Below are 19,594 nucleotides of genomic sequence, written 5' to 3'. Positions count from 1 at the left end.
ATTCGACCTCTCCACTGCTTTCGATGTCGTTCACCATGACATACTACTTTATCAACTTTCCGAGATAGGAATTGATTCCACCGTTCTTAATTGGTTCTCAAACTTCCTTCGCTCTCGCTCCTACACTGTCAACTCTAATGGCACCATGTCCGCTCCTTGGTCTCCTTCTTGCGGTGTCCCTCACGGATCACCCCTATCCTTTTTAATATCTATATGTCCTCACTGAAGCTCTTCCAGCTTTCCCCCCTTGAAACAATCTACACATACGCCGATGATATCCTTGTCCTTCTTGAAACAGACCAGAACCTCACCAACCTCCACGATAACATAACATCCTGCATAATGAGACTCCACTCCTGGTCCCTCTCGGTACAGATGAAACTAAATGAATCAAAAACAAAATTACTCTGGCTCGGCCCAAAGTTAGAACACCTGCCCTCCCTCTTCACACTACCCTCAGGCGCTGCCTTACCTTGAGTTCTCAAGCAAGGTCCTTGGCGTCATTATCGATTCCTCTCTCTCCCTCAATGACCACCTCAACTCCTTGACAAAATCATGCTTTTTCAGCCTCCACATGCTAAAGAAAGCAAGACCCTGCTTCCGCCAAAAACATTTTGCTGTCCTTGTCCAATCCATCATCCTCTCCAAACTTGACTTCTGTAATGCCATTTACCTATGCTTAACAAAAAAAAGCCTCCAAAGATTCCAGCTTATTCAGAATACAGCAGCCAAGCTGATCTTTGCAAAATGTAAATCTGACCACGTCTCCCCACTCCTAGCCAATCTTCACTGGCTCCCAGTGATTTCCAGAATCCAATTCAAATGCCTGGCTTTTAAGATTATTCACGGCATCCTTCCTTCCCTAATCCCACTTTCCTTCAACTCCTCGTGCTCTGACTCCACCAGGACCGCCCATAAATTAAAACTATCCTTCCCCTCCCTACATGGTATTCTCCACGTAGGTAAACTGGGAAAATCACTACTATTCAAAATCACAGGTCTCTGGAATGACCTTACCATCCCGCTGCGGAACCTGAGCTCCCTCCATTTATTCCGCAAGCAACTAAAAACCTGGCTCTTCTCTAACATGTAATTTTTTTTTTCCCTTACTTTTCCACTCAATTTATAAACTTATGTAAATCTTTTCCTACCCTTTCTCATTTTTAAGTTCTTGTAAACCTTGCCAAGCTCTACTTCCGTGGAGATGATGCGGTATATAAACTTAAGGTTTAGTTTAGTTTAGTTGCAGTGACTGCAATTCTCTGCTCTTTTGGATTTCATGCATTCCCTTATCTTGGCAACTAGCTGATCAGAGTGTCATCATCTCAAACTGCTCAGTTAGCCATCAACTCAACCATACGTCTCCTGGAATTTCTAGGCTTTGCAGTCAGTTATCAGAAGTTCCATCTCCAACCAACTCAGAATCTGGAATACATTGGGGCCCTACTGGACACAACTCAGGCTCATGCTTACCTCCCTCAATAGAGGCTAGACACTCTACTTCACATCTACAAACACGTCTACACTCCAAACCATCACTACAAGACAGATGATGCAGCTTTTAGGATATATGGCTTCAGCAGTTCATGTAACTCCATTCGCATGTCTTCGCCTTAGTGGACCACAAAAATGTACAAGTATAAAACATCCAAATCCAGACCATTTGGACCATTGTAATGGAGTGGCCACCCAGGCATGCCAACAGAGCAGTGGGACATGTTAGAGGGCACTGCTGTGTACTTCATTTAAAGGGTGCCCGAAATACATCTCACCATAACCCTCTTGTAATGTATGGTGAGCCATCCAAAACCTCCCAGCACATACTTTACCCACCTGTCTACCACCCCATTAGCCCTTATGGTTGCAAGTGGCATCTATATGGCAATATAGTAAGATTTTGGTGGGTTTTAGTGGACTCTCGCTTTACACCATAAATGTAGTGGTTAGAGTGGCTTATGGGCCTGGGTCCTCTATGACTCACCAGGCTACTTAAGACACTTGTGTGATGCTCTACTATACTTTCCCATACCAGATATTATTGTTCTAGAGACAGGTATGTATTGTTTCATTCAAATTTTTGAAGGTTGGGAGGGAGTCAGCGATCACTCAGGGAGTATTTGGTGGGGTGGAGGAGTTCATATCTTAATCCCTCCAGTGGTCATATGGTCAGTTTGGGTTGCTTCATCTAAGTACCAAACAGCAGGACTCTACTTCTATTTGACCCTGGGCAAGTCACTTAATCCTCCAATGCCCCAGGTACATTAGATAGATTGTGAGCCCATCGGAACACATAGGAAAAATGTTTGAAGTACCTGTATATAAACTACTTTGAGTGTGGTTGTAAAACTATAAGAAGGCGGTATACAAGTCCCAATCCGTTTCCCTATGTAGACTTTTCAATTCAGGTCCATTGCAAACTTTGAACGACTGATATAGCACAGGAACTTTTCAGCACAAATGACAAGGTTATAGCACAGATATTGCCTGTTCCTCAGCACGAGCCATTGTCATCAACTCTTATGCAAGTGACAATAGCAATGAATCCTTGCTATTTCACTACCCTTCCAAAGTAACCACATATGTTCCTGCAAAAGATGTTTAATGAGTTTGTAAAAGGATTCTGCAAATGCTTGCCAAATGTGCACTTTGAACCATTTAAGAAATATCTTATAAATGTTGTGCATTGGCACCCTGGCTATCCTCTATCTTGTACTTATATTCCTAATTCTATTAGTTGTTAGGGATAGAAGGGAGCAACATGGAACACTATGAGCAGGTGAATTTAATTCCTTTATTAAGACTTTTATTGCAACCTTTGTGAGGCTTCTAGAGACAACCTTTGTGGGAAACAGAAACCCGAAGTACAGCTATACGATGGCAGGGCTAGAAATGGGAGAGAGTACCCTAGAAAAGGACTTGGGGGTAATGGCGGACAAGACAATGAAGCCGTCGGCACAGTGCATAGCGGCCTCAAAGAAGGCAAATAGAATGCTAGGTATTATCAAGAAGGGTATTACAGCCAGAACGAAAGAGGTTATCCTGCTGTTGTATCAGGCGATGGTGCACCCACATCTGGAGTACTACGTCCAATATTGGTCACCGTACCTAAAGAAGGATATGGCGTTATTAGAGAGGATTCAGAAAAGAGCGACGCGATTGATAAAAGGTATGGAAAACCTTTCGTATGCTGAAAGACTAGAGAAACTGGGGCTCTTTTCATGGAAAAGCAGAGACTTAGAGGGGACATGATAGAGACTTACAAGATCATGAAGGGCATAGAGAAAGTGGAGAGGGACAGATTCTTCAAATTTTCAAAAACTACAAGAATGAGAGGGCACTCAGAAAAATTAAAAGGGGACAGATTCAGAACCAATGCTAGGAAGTTCTTCTTCACCCAAAGGGTGGTGGACACCTGGAATGAGCTTCCAGAGGGTGTGATAAAAGACAGAGCACGATATCGGGGTTCAAGAAAGGATTAGATAATTTCCTGAAGGAAAAAGGGATAGAAGGGTATAGATAGAAGAATACTATACAGGTCCTGGACCTGATGGGCCGCCGCAAGAGCGGACTGCTGGGCATGATGGACCTCTGGTCTGACCCAGCAGAGGCAGTGCTTATGTTCTTATACTATTGAGTCAAACGGGGTCCTGTAATTATATTTTTTATCTGTTTGTCCATGTTTCTTTATTGGGAAGCTGTTGAGCATTCTAGAGTATAAAATGTCATTCGTGATCTTGATGACTTCCTTTTCATAGGTCCAGATGCATCACCACTTTGTAGTAACATTTTTTATGGTTTTCAAAGATAGCTGATGATTTGGGGGTTAATCTGGCTGTGGACAAATGAGGGCCCTGTTCTATTTTTCACTTTCTCAGACTGCCTTATTAGACTGCCTTATTAGAAAGTATCAAAATATCCACATTAATAAGCACATTAAAGAAAATCTTATTGCAACAGAGGCTGTCACTCACTGGTACCCTTGAAAACCAAACAAGAAGAAAATGATCTGTTATAATCTTGTGTAGCAGCACTTTAGATAAAATTATACAGACACATCTTGGAAATGTTTGCCTGATACCTCAACAAGCTAAGGCCTCCTTTTACGAAATTGCGATAGCAGTTTCTAGCACAGGGAGCTTCTAGCACAGCCGCGCTGCTCCCGACGCTCATAGAGTTCCTATGAGCGTCGGGAGCTATTGCAGTTTCATAAAAGAGGGGGTAAGTTTCAAAGTACTGTTTGATAAAGACTGAACATAAATCTTATTATAAAAATTTATTGAGATTTGCTGCAATGTGCTCCTTTATAAGGGGTTTTGGGAATCTGTATAATTATGAGCTGTTATTTAATTATACTGATTTTTTGGCATTATCTGCATTTTTTTTGTGGTGTGTGATATTTGAACCACGTTTCTGTGCCTACTTGGGCTGCTTACCCATGTTTCACAGGTTCTAAGTTACATGAGTATATGTATACTTCTTCCTCCATATTTGCGGGTTTGTCACTCACAACTTCGATTATTATCCTAGTATTACCAAAACTGCTCCCAAGAGGGGAAAAAAGTGAAGACTTTACCAGAAAAGGTTGAATTATTGGATATGCTCGGCATTATGGCATTAATGAATTTATCGTTAGGTACATAAAGAAGAAGGAAAAGTCATTCCGAGAAGATGTTGCTGCAGCTAAACAGGTGGGTGCAAAGACATTACATGTTGTGTGAGATAGCAATCTCTCTCTTGTGGAAACTGCAATATTTATGTGGGTGCAGGATTGCTACAAGAAGATAATTCCTGTAGACGCTGTGTTTATAAGAGGAAAGTCCTTGTATGATAACTTGAAGAAAAGGGAAGGTAGATTGTCACAATCTAAGGACCTTCAGGCCAATAAAGGATGGTTTGATAAATTTTAGCACAGGTATGGCCTACCTAATGTGAAGGTGTCAAGAGAAGCAGCATCTGCCAACCAAGAGGCAGCTAGAGAGTTCCCTACCACCTGTAAGGAAATTATTGATGAGAAGGGATATGAACCTGAGCAGGCATTCAGTGCTGATGAAACCATTCTATTTTGGTATAGTATGCCACAGAGGATTTTCATTAGCAAAGAAGAGCTTCAAGGCTATAAGAGATAAACTAACCATGCTGCTTTGTGCAAATGCAGTAGACCATATGATAAAGACTATACTGCTTTATAAAGCTACAAACACCCAAACCTTGAAAGGAAAAGATAAGTTCCAGTTTCATGTTTACTGAATGCACAACAAGAAAGCTTGGACAATGAGAGCACTGTTCCTTGAGTAGTTACATCAGTATTTTGTGCCTGAAGTAAGAAAATAACTTGCCAGTAAGGGAAGGGAATTCAAGGTTCTGCTGCTATTGGACATGAGTTCCACACTGAGGGTGTTGAGGTCGTCTACATGCCCCCAACACATCTCTTATCCAGCCTTGACCAGGAGGTAATAAGGACATTCAAGGCACACTACACATATGGTATTCAATGGAGAGGATTGTCTATGCAGTGGAAGAAGACTCTAACATGGAGAACATCATGAAAACATGGAAGGACTTCACTATCGCTGATGCCATCAGTGTTATTGAAAGAGCGCTGAAAGCTGTTAAGCCAGAGACAGTGAATTTGTGCTGGAAGAATCTTTGGCCTGAATGTGTAAAGAAGTTCACTGTCATTACCACAGAGTAAGTCAAAGAAATTATGAAAGGCATCGTGGACTTGACAAAAAAGGTAGATGGGGAAAGCTTTCAAGATATGGATCTAGGGATATTCAAGACTTAATAGATACTAGAGCCGACAAATTAACAGAAGATGATATAATTGACTTGATTGTTTCCTTGGGAGCTGGCTCACCCCAGGTTCATCCGCTAGTGGGTCTGAGCACAGGCTGCATGGTTCCTTGGAGGTGTGCCCATGATTAGAGCCAACTGCATCCCTCCACCAAGGCACATCCGCATGGGTGTCCGGTGGTGGTGGATGTCTCCGGCCATTGGTATGGGGTCGGTGGGGCAGTCAGAAGACCAGCAGTCCAGTTTTCATGCTTACCCTGCAGCAGTACACAGCACCGCATGGCACAGTGAGTACAGAGCTGACAGTTTGTCACAGCAATTTTGGGGTCCTTAAAAGTGGTTTTTGGGCAGTTTGGGATTTATTCCTAGTTCCCTCCACCTCTAAAATCCTAAAATTGCCACTTTTGGGGCAGTTCATGTTCTTTTCCTGATCTATTTTCTTTTGAAAATTGCTCGATGACCATTTTGGATTTTTTCGATTGGAATTTAAAGTTATTTTTTCCCTTTACAAGCTTTGTTTTTGCAAGAAAGCCACTCAGATGGAGTTCCCAAGGCAGGATACTTCGGATTCATGCCTTATTTGCGGTGAATGGCTATCTGTAGGGCAGGTGTGTTCTACTTGAAACTATGGTGCAAGAGGGAAATGAAATTTCAGCAGCCAAGTGGACTTTGAAGAAGGTCCTGCTTCTGATTCTGTCTGGGGGAACCCGCAAAAGTTGACCGTGGGCCTCGAGAAAGGTACAGTTGTCATTTCTGTTAAGTACAACCACGCTTCGATGGGCAAACCTCATATAAGTCCTCCAAGCATGCTAAGAAGGGTCTGCAGGAGACGACTCCTGCTGCAGATGACAGGTTTTCCTCAAAATTTATTAACATTCTACACACTTGATCTTATCCAAAAGGCAGATGTTGCATCAGGCTTATTTGAAAAAGAAACTGATATCAGCCACCCCTCCGCAGGCGTCCTCACCTGCTAGGGGGAGGCCCCTCCTTCCCAGGATGCAGGGATTGTGCCTGGCTCTCCCGTGGTGACTAAAGCTAGTGTGCCAACAGTTGCTGTGGTTGACCAAGACATCCTAACCATGCCTTTACTTATTCAGGCTGGCACTACCACTGCGGGAGATGTTGCAGCCTTTAAAGATCTCCAAGATCAGGAGCTGGGTGAAGATCCCACAGTGCAGAGATTTTTTAAACCCGCTCATCTGGTTGATTTGATTTCTGAGTCCCTTCTGGAGTTGAAGCTGGAAGTTGCTCCATCCATCACTGCTGAATGCTCTTTTCCTGATCATCCGGACATAGTCAAGATTCTTACAGACATTTGGGAGGTGCCTGATGGCCCTTTGAAATGTGCCAGAGCCATGGCTCGGTTCTTTCTAAAGGCAGATGCCTTTAACCAGCGTTTTGCTCTCTGAAAATTGATTCCTTGGTGGCACAGGTTACTAAAACTCACATCTTTCCCCAGTGATGGGGGGGAGCTGAAAGATGTTCAGGACTGCAGGGTGGACTCTATCCTCAAGCGTGCCTTTGATTTGGCAGCTGTCAGGCTGAAGGCAACAATGCCCTCTTCATTTGTGGTCAGGGCATATCATTCTAAGCTCTGACACGATCAGGACACTATTGTGATCCGGGATCTCATCTTTCTGATCTCAGAGGTGGACTACATGGCGTATGCCCTGTATGACATGTTCAAAGTCTTTGTCAAACTGTCAGCTTATTCAGTTTCGGCGCAGATCCATGTGGCGGCCAAGCAGGATTTTGCTTTTGGTTCCTCCATTTTGGCAGCAGGCTCATCAGTCCCACCCTAACTCTACTGGATTGCTCTGTTACGTCCCACTAGTCCAGGAATAGGGTGGGATTGTACAAGAATGAAAGATTAGGTTCTTACCTTTGCTAACTATTCCTGGAACCCGCCCTGGAAACTGCTGATTTGCCAATTGTCTGCCTTTACAAGTTCTGGTAAGCTGGATTTCTGATTTATTGACCAGACTTTCTAAGAGTTCCATCTGTATGTGTTTAGCACTTTGTCTTGGGGGTCTCTAGTCCCAGCACCCCCTTCCGTCAGTGCAGGCTGTGTCTCTTTATAGCACTGTTATTTTTATTTTTCAGGTTCCTATTTCAATTGTTCAGAAATTGTTCTGGTTTCATGTTATGAGCAGATTAGACTTATTGATTGGGGAGTATTCCTGTACCCCTTTCTTTGGCCTTTGGCCTCTACAGGTATTTCTGGCTGCTTTGTCACAAACTGGATTCCTGGAGGGCAGTCCTGAGGTAAGAGGGGAGGGGCTCAAGACTCTGTATAATGAGCTTACCAGCTGTCTGGCGACTATAGGAGAATAGCCCACTAGTCCAGGAATAGAGTGTGGATTTACAAGAAAGCAGATTAGCAAAGGTAAGAGCCTAATCTCCCAATATATGCATAAATGCATTACTGTATAAAATTTCCTCAGGGAAAGATACGACCCAGAAGTACTTAGCTTTGAAGCATATTTTCATATTGTACAAAATATGCACATAACTGTAAAAACATGACTGTGGGATTACGTCTGCTCAAATCAGTAAAACTTATTCATATATAGAGAATATGTGCATAAGCTTACACTTATATATCCTAGGCAATTTTACAAACCTATTAAGCATTTCTGCACATAAAGAGGCTGATTCTATAAACGGGCAGCCCCATTGTAGGCAGTGGTAGGCGAACTACCACTGTCTAGAAGCCAATTGAGATGTACGTTAAAAAAAACAACCCAAAACCCAGAAGCAGTCTGCCTATGCTGTAGGTGTTTGATGAGGGAGATGCCTTGGCTCACCCAAGGCTTAGTGTGGGCATGGCTTCACCTGGAAGTGGCCTTGGGCGAGCTTAAGTGGCCTTAGGCATCTTCCAAAATGGAGAGGCCTATGGGAGGGGCCTTAGGCATCTGAGCCAATTAGTGCCTTGGGCCCTTCCCCGGTGCATCCAGAATTTATAGTCGGGATAGGGAAGGCCTGCCATTTTAGATTGACGGGCCTGCCAGCCGGAGGGTGTAAGCATCCTTCCAGCCTTCCAGTCGGACTTTCTTCTTACAGGTACAAGGAGGGTGGAGGTTGGGGGAGGTTGTCGGGGTAAACCTAGAAGTGTCGGTGGGGGTTATCCTGCTCTAGGAGGGTATCGGTGAGGTTTCAGGTTCACGGGTCTCGGTTCTGGGGGGGAAGTTGGGGCTTTAGGGGGCTGTCAGCGGTTCCGGGAAAGGGGGGGGCAGGAGGGATTTGGGAGCGGGAGGGAGTGGGTATCCCTCCTGCCCGGTTGCTTTGGGGCAGGGGAGTTGGAAGCAGAAGGGCATGGCCATCCCTCCTGCAGATTTCAGTGGGACTTGTAGGGGTCCTCTGCCACGGACACTCAGCTGATCATGGTAGGGGTTTTCCTTGTTACAATCAGCTGATGGCAAGGGATTTCTCGATCAGGCAGGCACAGTTCTGTAACTGGCCCCTGTGATATGAGCACCGGATAGAGAATCAGGGAAGTTAGGTGTCTGTCCGTTAGGGCAAATGTGATTCTGTATAGGAAGCCGGTGTACAAATCTCAGCTGCTTCTTAGGCAGCTGCTGCTGTTTTATGTGTAGAAATGGCTTATAAAATTAATTTCTTAATGCCTGACATATTAGCAAATTAATCCTTGTAAGACTGTTTCTACTGGTATACTGAAAATTCTGAGAATATTTTTAATTAAAATATTGTTCTGGTTTCTTATCACTCACTTGGACAAATATTTTGCAGGCAAAATTAGAGCACACAGTAAGTCAAGAATTCACTGTGGAGAATATGCTTGCAACACTGCCAGCCTTTCCCAAGGGTGCCCCTCAACAGCGGGCTAGAAGAGCAGCTGAAGCATTTGTGAAAGCAATTAATTATTCCAGGCTAATGGCAATGCAGCAGGTAGGGCATTCTGCAGCTTACATTTTTTTAATTGTGAACTTTATTTTCAATTACAGTATTTTTCTTTGCCAGTTTTTCTGTTCACTTTAATCAGAAACAATTTATCTGCAAAGGAGGAAAATTGCTCAGACCCACAGGTCTACCAGCTTGCACCAAGAAATAACTGGTAGATTGTTTCGGTTAGGTGAAAGTCTATGTGTTTCAACTCATTGGTGTTACAAAGGTAAACCTTTCATTCAACCAGAAGCCCCCCACATATTATATGCCATACTGTTTGAAATTATACCTTCTTGTGCAACTGGACTGGTAGTCTTAACCAGTGGGTTAAAACATCATTAGCCGCAAGAGTTGTAGAGAGCCCACTGTTTTGTTTTCATGCTCCACTTCTCATTACTCAGTCTTACTCTCTACAAGCAAGGAGCCTACAAGCCTGACTATTCTGCTCGAGTTTAATCTTTATTATTTCAAGGATTTTTATTATTCAGTTGGAGACTTTCATTTCTGCAGAGTATCTCAGTCATCCCAGGGCATCTCTGGCTGCGAGAAGATATAGACTTTTCAGGGCTGAGGTCCGTGCCTACAGACACATGCCTCGCATGATTCCTATGGGGTCAATCTGCATCAGTATTTCTCAGAACTCAGGGTCCGTATTAGGAACAATCTCGGCCCAGGTTTGTCCACAGTGGGCTTGAGCACAGACTGAGTGGTTCCCATGGCAGCTTACTGCATTCCCCCAAAAAAATTTATTTATTTATTTAAAACATTTGTAGCCCGCATATCAAGCACCTATGCGAATAACACCATTACATGCACATCTGCAAATAAATAAACTAAATAATAGCAAAACTAAAAAATACCCAAATCTGAAAATGTCACGCGACTCCGGTGGGAATCTGAGGATTCAGTTCTATGACAAGAACTAGACAGCAGTCTGAAGAAACAAGCCATCTGTCGGACTGAAGGCTTGTCTGAGGCAGAAATCTCTTTTTTCTGATCAGAGGTTTCCCTATGCAGCTCTAGCACAGAAGCTTGGCATAGTGAGTAAAGCTATTGCAGCCTATGGGGAAACAAAACCCCCTCCCTGGCATGTTTTGAGTTTGCTTTTTTTTTCCTTCACAGGCCGTTTTAGGCGCTAGAATCACTATTGTGGTGGGCCATCTTGGATTTCCTGATATTGTTTTAAAAGCCTCCGCCTGCCTCAATACTATTTATTTTTGACAGAAAACAGTATAGATTGACTCCTCAGGTGGAGATACTTCAGATTCATGTCGGATTTGCAGCAGATGCCTGTCTGAAGGGAGTCATTGTTCCACATGCCATGCAGTGTGTGTGATGGTGGTGGGAACTTCAGAATTCACCTCCCTTTATGTGTCTGGTGCCTTGTGTGCTCAGCTGGAGTGTTTTCTGGACCAGAAATTCCAACAGGAGTCAGAGAAAGCAGACTTTGTGTCTGCGGTGCTGGTGGACAAACATCAGAAGCCACCACAGGAGACCCTACCAGGACCCTCTGGGCAACCTGGGTAGTGGTTCGCTCCTGAATTCATACACATGATGTATGAAGACTTTTTAAATTGCAAAAGCCGACCTAACCCCATGAGGGCCTTGGTGGAGATAGTGCCAAGGTTTTCAACGAAAGGCACAGAGTCCACCCAAAGAGCCATGCAGATGTCGTAGGGACCCATGCGCTGGTAGACTCAGAGGACGAAGGTTCAGAGTCCATGCCTTTAATTTCTCATTCTGGATCCTCAGGTCTTGGAGATTCAGCATCCCAGCTAGGAGGGGAAGGGGGACTCACCACAATCAAGTGGCAGTCCTGGATCTTGGAGATGACCCAAGGATGTGTAGGTTGTTCAAACCCTCTGGCCTACAAAGTTTAATTGTGGAGATACTCCAGGAATTAAAGTTGGAGCTTCCTCAAACCTCCATGGCTCAATGCTCGCTCATGAGGAGCACCAAGGAACAGAATACCTGTTTTCTCTTACATCCAGAGATCACTAAGATGTTAACAGATCAATAGGGTGTTCCTGAGGGGCCCCTAGGGGTAGCTAAGTCCATGGCAAAGCTTTCCCGATGGATGCTGAGTTCCAGCAGCAGTTTGCTACACCTAAAGTGTTGTTGCAGGTTACAAAGCGAACTTCACTTCCTAGTGAAGGGGGAATAGTCCTCAAGGACACAGGACCGCAGCATAGACTTAGTCCTCAAAAGACAATTTGAGGCTGCTGTGTTGGTACTGAAAGCATCAGTAGCAGCATCTTATATTGCTCGGGCATTCCACTCAGATAAGCCAGGCTCCAGATCTTGACAGCAGCACTAACCCCCCAGTTCCTCTTGGAGGGGTTGACTATGTTGCGGATGCTCTGTATGACCTTTTCAGGATCTTGAGCAAGGTCTCTGCTTACGCTGTCTCTGCTCGCAGAATGCTCTGGATTAAGCAGTGGGTGGGAGACTTGGCTTTTAAGGCGACCCTGAGCAAACTCAAGGATGGCTGCTCTTTGGTAAGGACCTGGATGATCTCATGGCTAGTGTAATGGATCATAAACTGAAATCCTTACCAGATAGCAGACCCTGGAATGTGAGGGGTCCAATAGGAGAAATTTTTGTGACTCCAGGTGGTTTTGCCAGTATTCGGAAGCATCTTCCAGTCAGAGGACATTTCTGGGCCAGAGCCAAAGGTTTGCAAGCACTAGGCATCCCCAAGTGTCTGGATTTCATTCCTTTATGGCATCCAAGAAACAGCAATGACACCAGGACAATGGCCGTTCCCCCAATGGTGGGGGGCAGAATGGGGCTTGGGCAGATATTCAAATACTTCATCATTCCTTAAAGAGACTCAGAAAACTGGAGGCCAATTCTGGATCTAAAGTCAGTCTGTGCAGCCGTCAAGATTCCTCACTTCCGCATGGAAGCATTGCGATCGGTCATTATCTCAGTTGGCCTCTCTGGATCTAACAAAGGCATACTTGCATATTCATATCTTTCCAGCCCACTTGAAAGTTCTTGAGGTTCCATGTTCTGGACAAGCATTTCCAATTCTCTGCTCTTCTCTTTGGCCTAACAACACTACCACAAATCTTTACGTGGCTTGAGCGATGAGGGAGTAACAGTGGTAGATCAAGTGGTCCAGCTCCTATGTACGTAGGGCTTGGTAGTCAACCTCAGGAAGGGTCACTTGATCACAGCTCAGTCCCTAGAATACCTGAGAATCAGTTTTGAAAAGGCACAGGACAGGGTCTTACATCCAGAAGCTCATAAAGTAAATTCAGGAGATTTGCCACCTGCTGGCCCCCACAGTTTGGCAGTATCTTCAACTGCTGGAATCCATGGAAGCCACAATAGATATGGTGTCCTTGACAAAAGCACACTTGTGCCCTTTTCAAGAGTCACTCCTTTCAAAGTGGTCTCTGCAGTCAGACGTCTTGGACCTCCCACTGCCGTGGTCAGGCAAGGCATGGAGCAGCCTGGACTGGTGGCTGGAGCCACAGTCTTTGCCTGGGTAACGCTACTACACATCTCCCAGTGGACAGTTCTGATGACGGATACTAGTCAAGTCGACTGGGGAGCTCATTGCGAGGGATGTACACTGCAAGGGCGGTGGTCCCCATCTTGTATGAAATGGTCGCTCAACCACTTGGAGCTGAGAGCGATACGGTTAGCTCTGCGAAGCTTGGGCAGCGCCCTGAAAGGAAAGGCAGTCCCAGTCTTCTCAGACAACGTGACCTATGTAAATAGGCATGGCGGCATCAGGAATGCACTGCTGAGCTTGGATGCATGCCTGCTCTTTTGGTGTGCAGAGGCCCATCTCTTGGTCATTTTGGTGGCTCAAATAGCCAGGGTGGAGAAAGTGCAGGTGTACTTTCTAAATCAGCAGACCTTGCATCCCAGGAAGTGGTTTCTCTCTCAGAGGGCCTTCGACAGCATAGTCAGGCGCTGGGGGCTTATGTGTAATCAAGTCTTTGGTGTTTTCAGTTTAGTATGTACTAAGTAACAGTTTATTTGATGATTTGAGCTTTCAAATTTACACTTTGACATCTTGATATCTGTTTAATATTTGAGTCTTTGCTTTTTATTATCTGGTATTCATCAATTTTCTTCACTTTTAGTCATCACTTTTGGATTGGTAGTACTTGTATTATTTTTCACACATTCTTTTTGGCAGCATCAATAATTTTCTGCACTCATTTGTTTATTTGTGTTTTTACTCCGCAAGTCTTTCACCACTCACTCACTTACTTTCTCACTTATAAGCTATCATTTTCATTCACCCTTCAGTAGAAATTTACACACATTATTATTCCATGTATATTTACATATACATATTCTTATAGGACCCCCGAGAAAGGCAAGTATAGCCGAAACACAGACTGTGCATTGATATTACACTATTTGTATTGCGTGGGTTAGCTTTTTACTTGGGATTATTTTTAATAAACTTTTACATCAAGAACATACATTCCACAGTGCTATTTTTGTATTGGATTTTTCCTTTGTTGCTTTGTGGAACCTTTTGGTGTCTTTTTTGTTGAAAACTGTTTAGGTAATTTTCCAGGTGGCATTTGGTGGGTGGGAATTGTCCAGGTGGTTACTGACCTGGAACCACAAAATTCAAAAGAAGTTTGGGCAAGTTCTTGGCAAAGAAGTCATAAAAAATTATTAGCCAAGTAGATATGGAAGAACCATCACTTATCCCCTGGAAGTTAACTATGAGAAAAAGATCAACTTTCTGACATCTGCCAGGTACTTGTGACCCAGACCAACCACTGTCTGAGACTGGATGCAGTGCTCAATGGGCCTTGCTCTGACTCAGCATGGTTTTTCTTATGTTTTTAGATTGCATCAACTTTGTCAGATCTGCAACAATTTTCATTTGCTTTGAATCTGCTTGACTTAGCAAGTTTCATATCCAATAATCTATTGTTACAAGATTTGTTGTTATTTATGCATGGCATGTACAAAAGCAGCCCTTGGCTAGGGACAACCCACTTGTGTAGCTGATTCATCCTACTTTTCAGCTGAGAAAGAAGAGTTGCTTCCTTGTAACAGAATAACATGATGATAAATTAGACAAAAATATCCCTCGCATCTTTAAAAAAGTTTATATCACATTGTATTCTAAGTGAAGCACATTCACTGGGATGCAGTGTGTGGGAAGGTATGCTCATGCTCAGAAATATTTTCTAGTTATTTTTACACTCTGGGAGAACTGCTCCATCCAGGTGCTGGCGGATGATACCTTTGACTTAAGAGTCTGATTTATTTTTCTGTTTTTGGAGGACATCTTTTATCAGCGCCAGTGCAAAGATATTAGATGCCTTAGGTAATTTGTGCCTCTTCAATTACCTGCTAAGCCCCTAGTCCTCCTTCCAAGATTTTAAAATTTTGATCTCCCCAATATATTGTAATCTCTCCCAGAATGATCCTTTAAAATGCATAATTATCATACTTTTAAAATATTTAACAGATAAAAGGTACATGCTTTATGGTTTTCTGAGTTTGTGTGGCAATCGGCATCTACTTTGCTTTTACTGTAGCTGCTGTTTGCTCCCCCCTCCCTCCCAGAAAGTGCTGCCCGGTTTGATTAATTGGTAAGCTGGCCTTCCTTTTTACAGGTAAGCAACTTTGCTTAATGACTACACCATAAAAAGTCAGGAGATTTTTTTTTTTTTAAATACTGTATAGCTGAAACAGCCTTATAATAAAAGCATTTTCTCGTTTAATGTTTAAAAGTATTTTAAAATGAAAACAGTTCTTTTGCAGGGAATAGAAGAAAACTAATAATAGGATCAATCAAAGGAGAACCACTGCCAATGTTAGACTTTTAGGCTCAAATTCTATAAATGGCGCCATTATTGGCAGCCACCTATTGCATGTCAATCATGCAGAATCACAACTATGTGAAAGGTAGGCACTGGAAATGTACGCCAGGGTTTTAAAGGCCTATATTTCCAGTGCCTGCCTCTCACAAAAATCGCACATATGGCGGCGCCTTACAATGCTTAAAAGCACTTCTGGCGTTAACCATGCCTATAATGGCAGGTGTTGTAAGGCGCCTCCTTAAGAGGGATAACGATGGCCTTTTGGAATTGCCCTTAGGCACTTCTGTTTTGTTTTTTTTAATTGAGTTTTAATTGGTTTTTAATTGGCACAGCCAATTAATGCGCTGATTAAACAATTAAGTTAGATGGTGGTAGGGCACCTACTGCTGCCTAACTTCAGGGACCCTTAGAGCTGAAATTGCAAGAGAAAGGAACAGAATTGCATAGTCACTACTTTCTCAGATTTATTGGCAAGTTAGGTGTAGTGGTTAAAAAAAAACAACTTGATTGCGGTTGTTGTAACCTTTGCTATTTAGGTACATGTGTTAAAAGCCAATGTTATACTTTTAGACCCAAATTTTGTAAATGACGCCGTTATTAACAGCCGCCAATTACATGTCAGTCACGCCATTTTTACAATTGGGCCCTTAGAGCTGAAATTGCAAGAGAAAGGAACACAATTGCGCAGTCATTTCTTTCACAGATTTACATGGTGGAGCCTATTTACAAAGCCTGTCTTTATTATGAATGTTAAATTCAGTTTGCAAAGTATGGGTGTGTAGTGGTTTAAAAAAAAAACCTTAATTGCAGTTGTTGTGACCTTTGCTATTTAGGTACATGCGTTGCAAGCTGAACTCAATTTCCATAGAGACCTGTACAGCCTCCAGGTTACTTACACCGAATCCCTCTTCAAAGGGATAAAGCAAGCCTACCATGCATTTCAAGAGAATGTTGGGACGGTGCTTTGTTCACCTTTAGAAGGTTAGTGTGACTTTAATTGTTTTAGAAGGATTTCCAAATTTCTAAATCCTTCCTCCATAAATATCTTAATACACTCATTTATCATTGCAAAAATCGATTATTGCAACGCACTTTTCTTAAACATCACTCAGAAGGAACGAAGGCGACTCCAAATAATTCAGAACACGGCTATTAAACTTATCTACAACGCAAAAAAATTTGACCATGTATCCCCACTGATGATTGACGCGCATTGGTTACCAATTAACCATAGAATATTGTATAAAATTATATTTCTAATCTTTAAGACTCTATCATCTAGCGAGCCACAATTCATATCAAAATCTTTAATCCCCTATAAACCACAACGCTCTTTACGCTCATCTGAATCTAATTTACTAACTATCCCCTCTCTAAAAATCATCGGTACGAGAAGAGCAGACATCTTTACTGTAGCAGGCCCACAAGCATGGAACTCCCTTCCTCAGTATATTAGAATGGAACATGATACCTCAGCCTTTAAAAACTTTTAAAATCTTATTTGTTTAGGGACGCCTATGACCTCTAAAATTTTAATGTATCTACTTGATCTAAATTAATATTCATAAAGAGTGCCTTGTAACTATTTACCCAACCTTTTGTTTTTTCCCTTTTTTTTTCCTATGCCCTTATTGTAACTTTGTCCCCTTTTTCCTCGCTTTCTTGTTAGTCATTATTGAAATTTGCTGTTTTTAAAGTATATTAATGTTTCTATGTTTTATTATATTATGTACATCGCTTAGAATGTCTAAATAGGCGATATATCAAGAGTTAAATAAACTTGAAACTTGAACTTGAAACTTGAAACTTGAAGCTATAAATGAACACAAGTTAATGTAAGTGGATAATATGATGAATATCAAATCAGGCTCCTGTGTACTAAAATGTATTACATTTACTGTGACTGAATACTGAAAACACCCCTTTTATCCAGGTGATAATGCACAAATGTTACTATCAATGGTAATGTTCATACATCCTTGGCTCTTAGGACATGATCTACAAGGTGTGATTCCTAAGTCATAGCAACTATTTTTTTTTCTCTTGAAAATGCACCAATTCTAGAAATCTAATATACTGTATATGTTTGAAAGTGTGTGGTATGTACTTTGATGCACCATCCTTCCGCTTCCTGGTTCAATCTTCCATCCTGAGCTTGCTCGATTATTATAACATTATTTACTTGGGTTCCTTAAAAAAAAACATTCTAAGACTCAGAGTCATTCAAAATTCGGCAGTTCGACTGATCTTTAGGCTGAAAAATGGGAACACATAAGCCCCTACTATCAAAGACTCCATTGGCTGCCCTTAGAGGCGCGAATCCTGTTTAAGTTTGCTTGTCTATGTTATAAATCAATATTTGGTCTGGCCCCCACTTACCTGGTTTCCCACTTCAATCTGGCTAGTTATCTTAGGCCCATACGAAGAATTCATCTGTTCACCTATCCGACAATAAAAGCCTGCCACTACAAAAGATTCTTGGACAGAACTCTTGCCTTCCAGGCAGGCAAATGGAACGACTGGCTTAGTAACGTTTTCGCACACTCTTCACCCTACTTCAATTTTAGAAAACTATTAAAAACAAGTCTGTTCAATCGATTTGTTAACTAAGAATCTACTCAGCACTGCTTATTCAATCCTGTAACCCTAAGAACCTTTTAGCTTTCATATTGTTTATTATGTAAGATTGTATTGCTGACTTTGATTGTAACCTCTTCACTGATTGTCCAGCGCCTCTTGCTGTAAACCGCCTCAAACTTATATGGCTTTGGGGGTATATAAGAATAAAATTATTATTATTATTAATGTTGCCACCAGATAAGAGATGAATGCTGGAGTCTCTAGTAGGAGAGAAGCAAAAAAAACCAAAAACCATGATATTTGAAATCATTGTTTTATTATGGCATACAGTGTACAACATGAACAACATCCAGTGCAGGATCTGAGTTGGAAAAACAGACAAGGGACCAGAATGATCAAATTCAGGAGAAGAGGGAGAGGTCGAGGCAGAGGGAGATGGCTAGTCAGGGGAAAATACCATCAGGAACAACACCGAAGGCTGTCAAAATCCTGATTATAAATCTCTCAAATATTCAACTTAATGAAGCAGAAGTTAAAATGTTACAAAAGGGATTGAAATTTGTTCCAACACCATATGATCCTTTTTCAGATAAGAGCTGATTTGTTTACGCTTGGTAGAAAATTACAAATCTTAGATTTCTTTGAGCAAAAGGATGGTGTTCAATTTGATCCTTCAGTAGTTAAAAATATATTGAAATGAATTCCACCAGGGCCACCTGATCCAGTAAATGCTACAGTTAATCAATGCATATTGAAAGTGTTTTAAAATAAATAAAGATTATTAAAAAAAAAAAGGAAAGAAGAAAAGAAAATTTTGTCATAATTTATCCTGAGAAGAAGCAGTAGTGATACAGTCTTTACGTAATAAGGATAATATCATAAAAGCTGCAAAGGTGGTGGGTGGTAATTATGAATACTGCTGATTACGTCAATGAAATCAATAGACAATTATCAGACCAACAATTTTTTATGAAACTTTTAGATAAACCTACTATAGAGATTAAGGAAACATTAGATTTCTATATTCAACTAGGTTTTGATATGGAATATCTGACATTAAAAGAACAGGAGTTTCTGACAGTTCAATGCACTTCAGTGGGTGCCCCCAGTATTGCATCACTCTATGTAGCAGACTTTGAAGAACATGTTTTGAGAGAGCATCCTTTTGAAGAAGAATTACGCTTTTGGAAGCGATATATAGCTGATGTTTTTCTTTTATGGAGAGGAAGTATTACACATAGAAGAATTTTATCAATGGATTAACACCAATGATTGCTATTTGAGGTTTACAGTGAGTTTCATATTACAAACAAATTGCTTTTCTCTATATATTGATTATAAAAGAAGACTATTTTTCTTTTTTATTATTATTATTTATTTATATTTTCAATCAAAGAATACAACACTTTGACAAAGGAAAATAATATACTCAATTAAAGAATACAAAATTTGAAAAAAGAAAGGAAAAACTATCCCATTCTTCACTAATTATACCA

General features: G+C 41.8%; 1 protein-coding gene across 5 annotated transcripts in view; it reads left to right on the top strand.

Annotated features, from left to right (window-relative positions):
• LOC117369202 overlaps positions 1–19,594 on the top strand; it is a 126,173-nt gene that overhangs the window by 83,137 nt on the left and 23,442 nt on the right. For all 5 annotated transcript variants that reach the window (XM_033963613.1, XM_033963426.1, XM_033963794.1 and 2 more), the window contains 2 exons: positions 9,547–9,705; positions 16,352–16,499. In XM_033963613.1, the coding sequence (XP_033819504.1) occupies positions 9,547–9,705; positions 16,352–16,499 (307 nt within the window). The remainder of the gene's footprint in view (positions 1–9,546; positions 9,706–16,351; positions 16,500–19,594) is intronic.

The sequence above is a fragment of the Geotrypetes seraphini genome, chromosome 1, assembly GCF_902459505.1.
Source record: "Geotrypetes seraphini chromosome 1, aGeoSer1.1, whole genome shotgun sequence".
NCBI lineage: Eukaryota > Metazoa > Chordata > Amphibia > Gymnophiona > Dermophiidae > Geotrypetes > Geotrypetes seraphini.
Note: the sequence above shows the minus strand (reverse complement) of the source record. Positions and strands in the feature narration are given on the sequence as shown.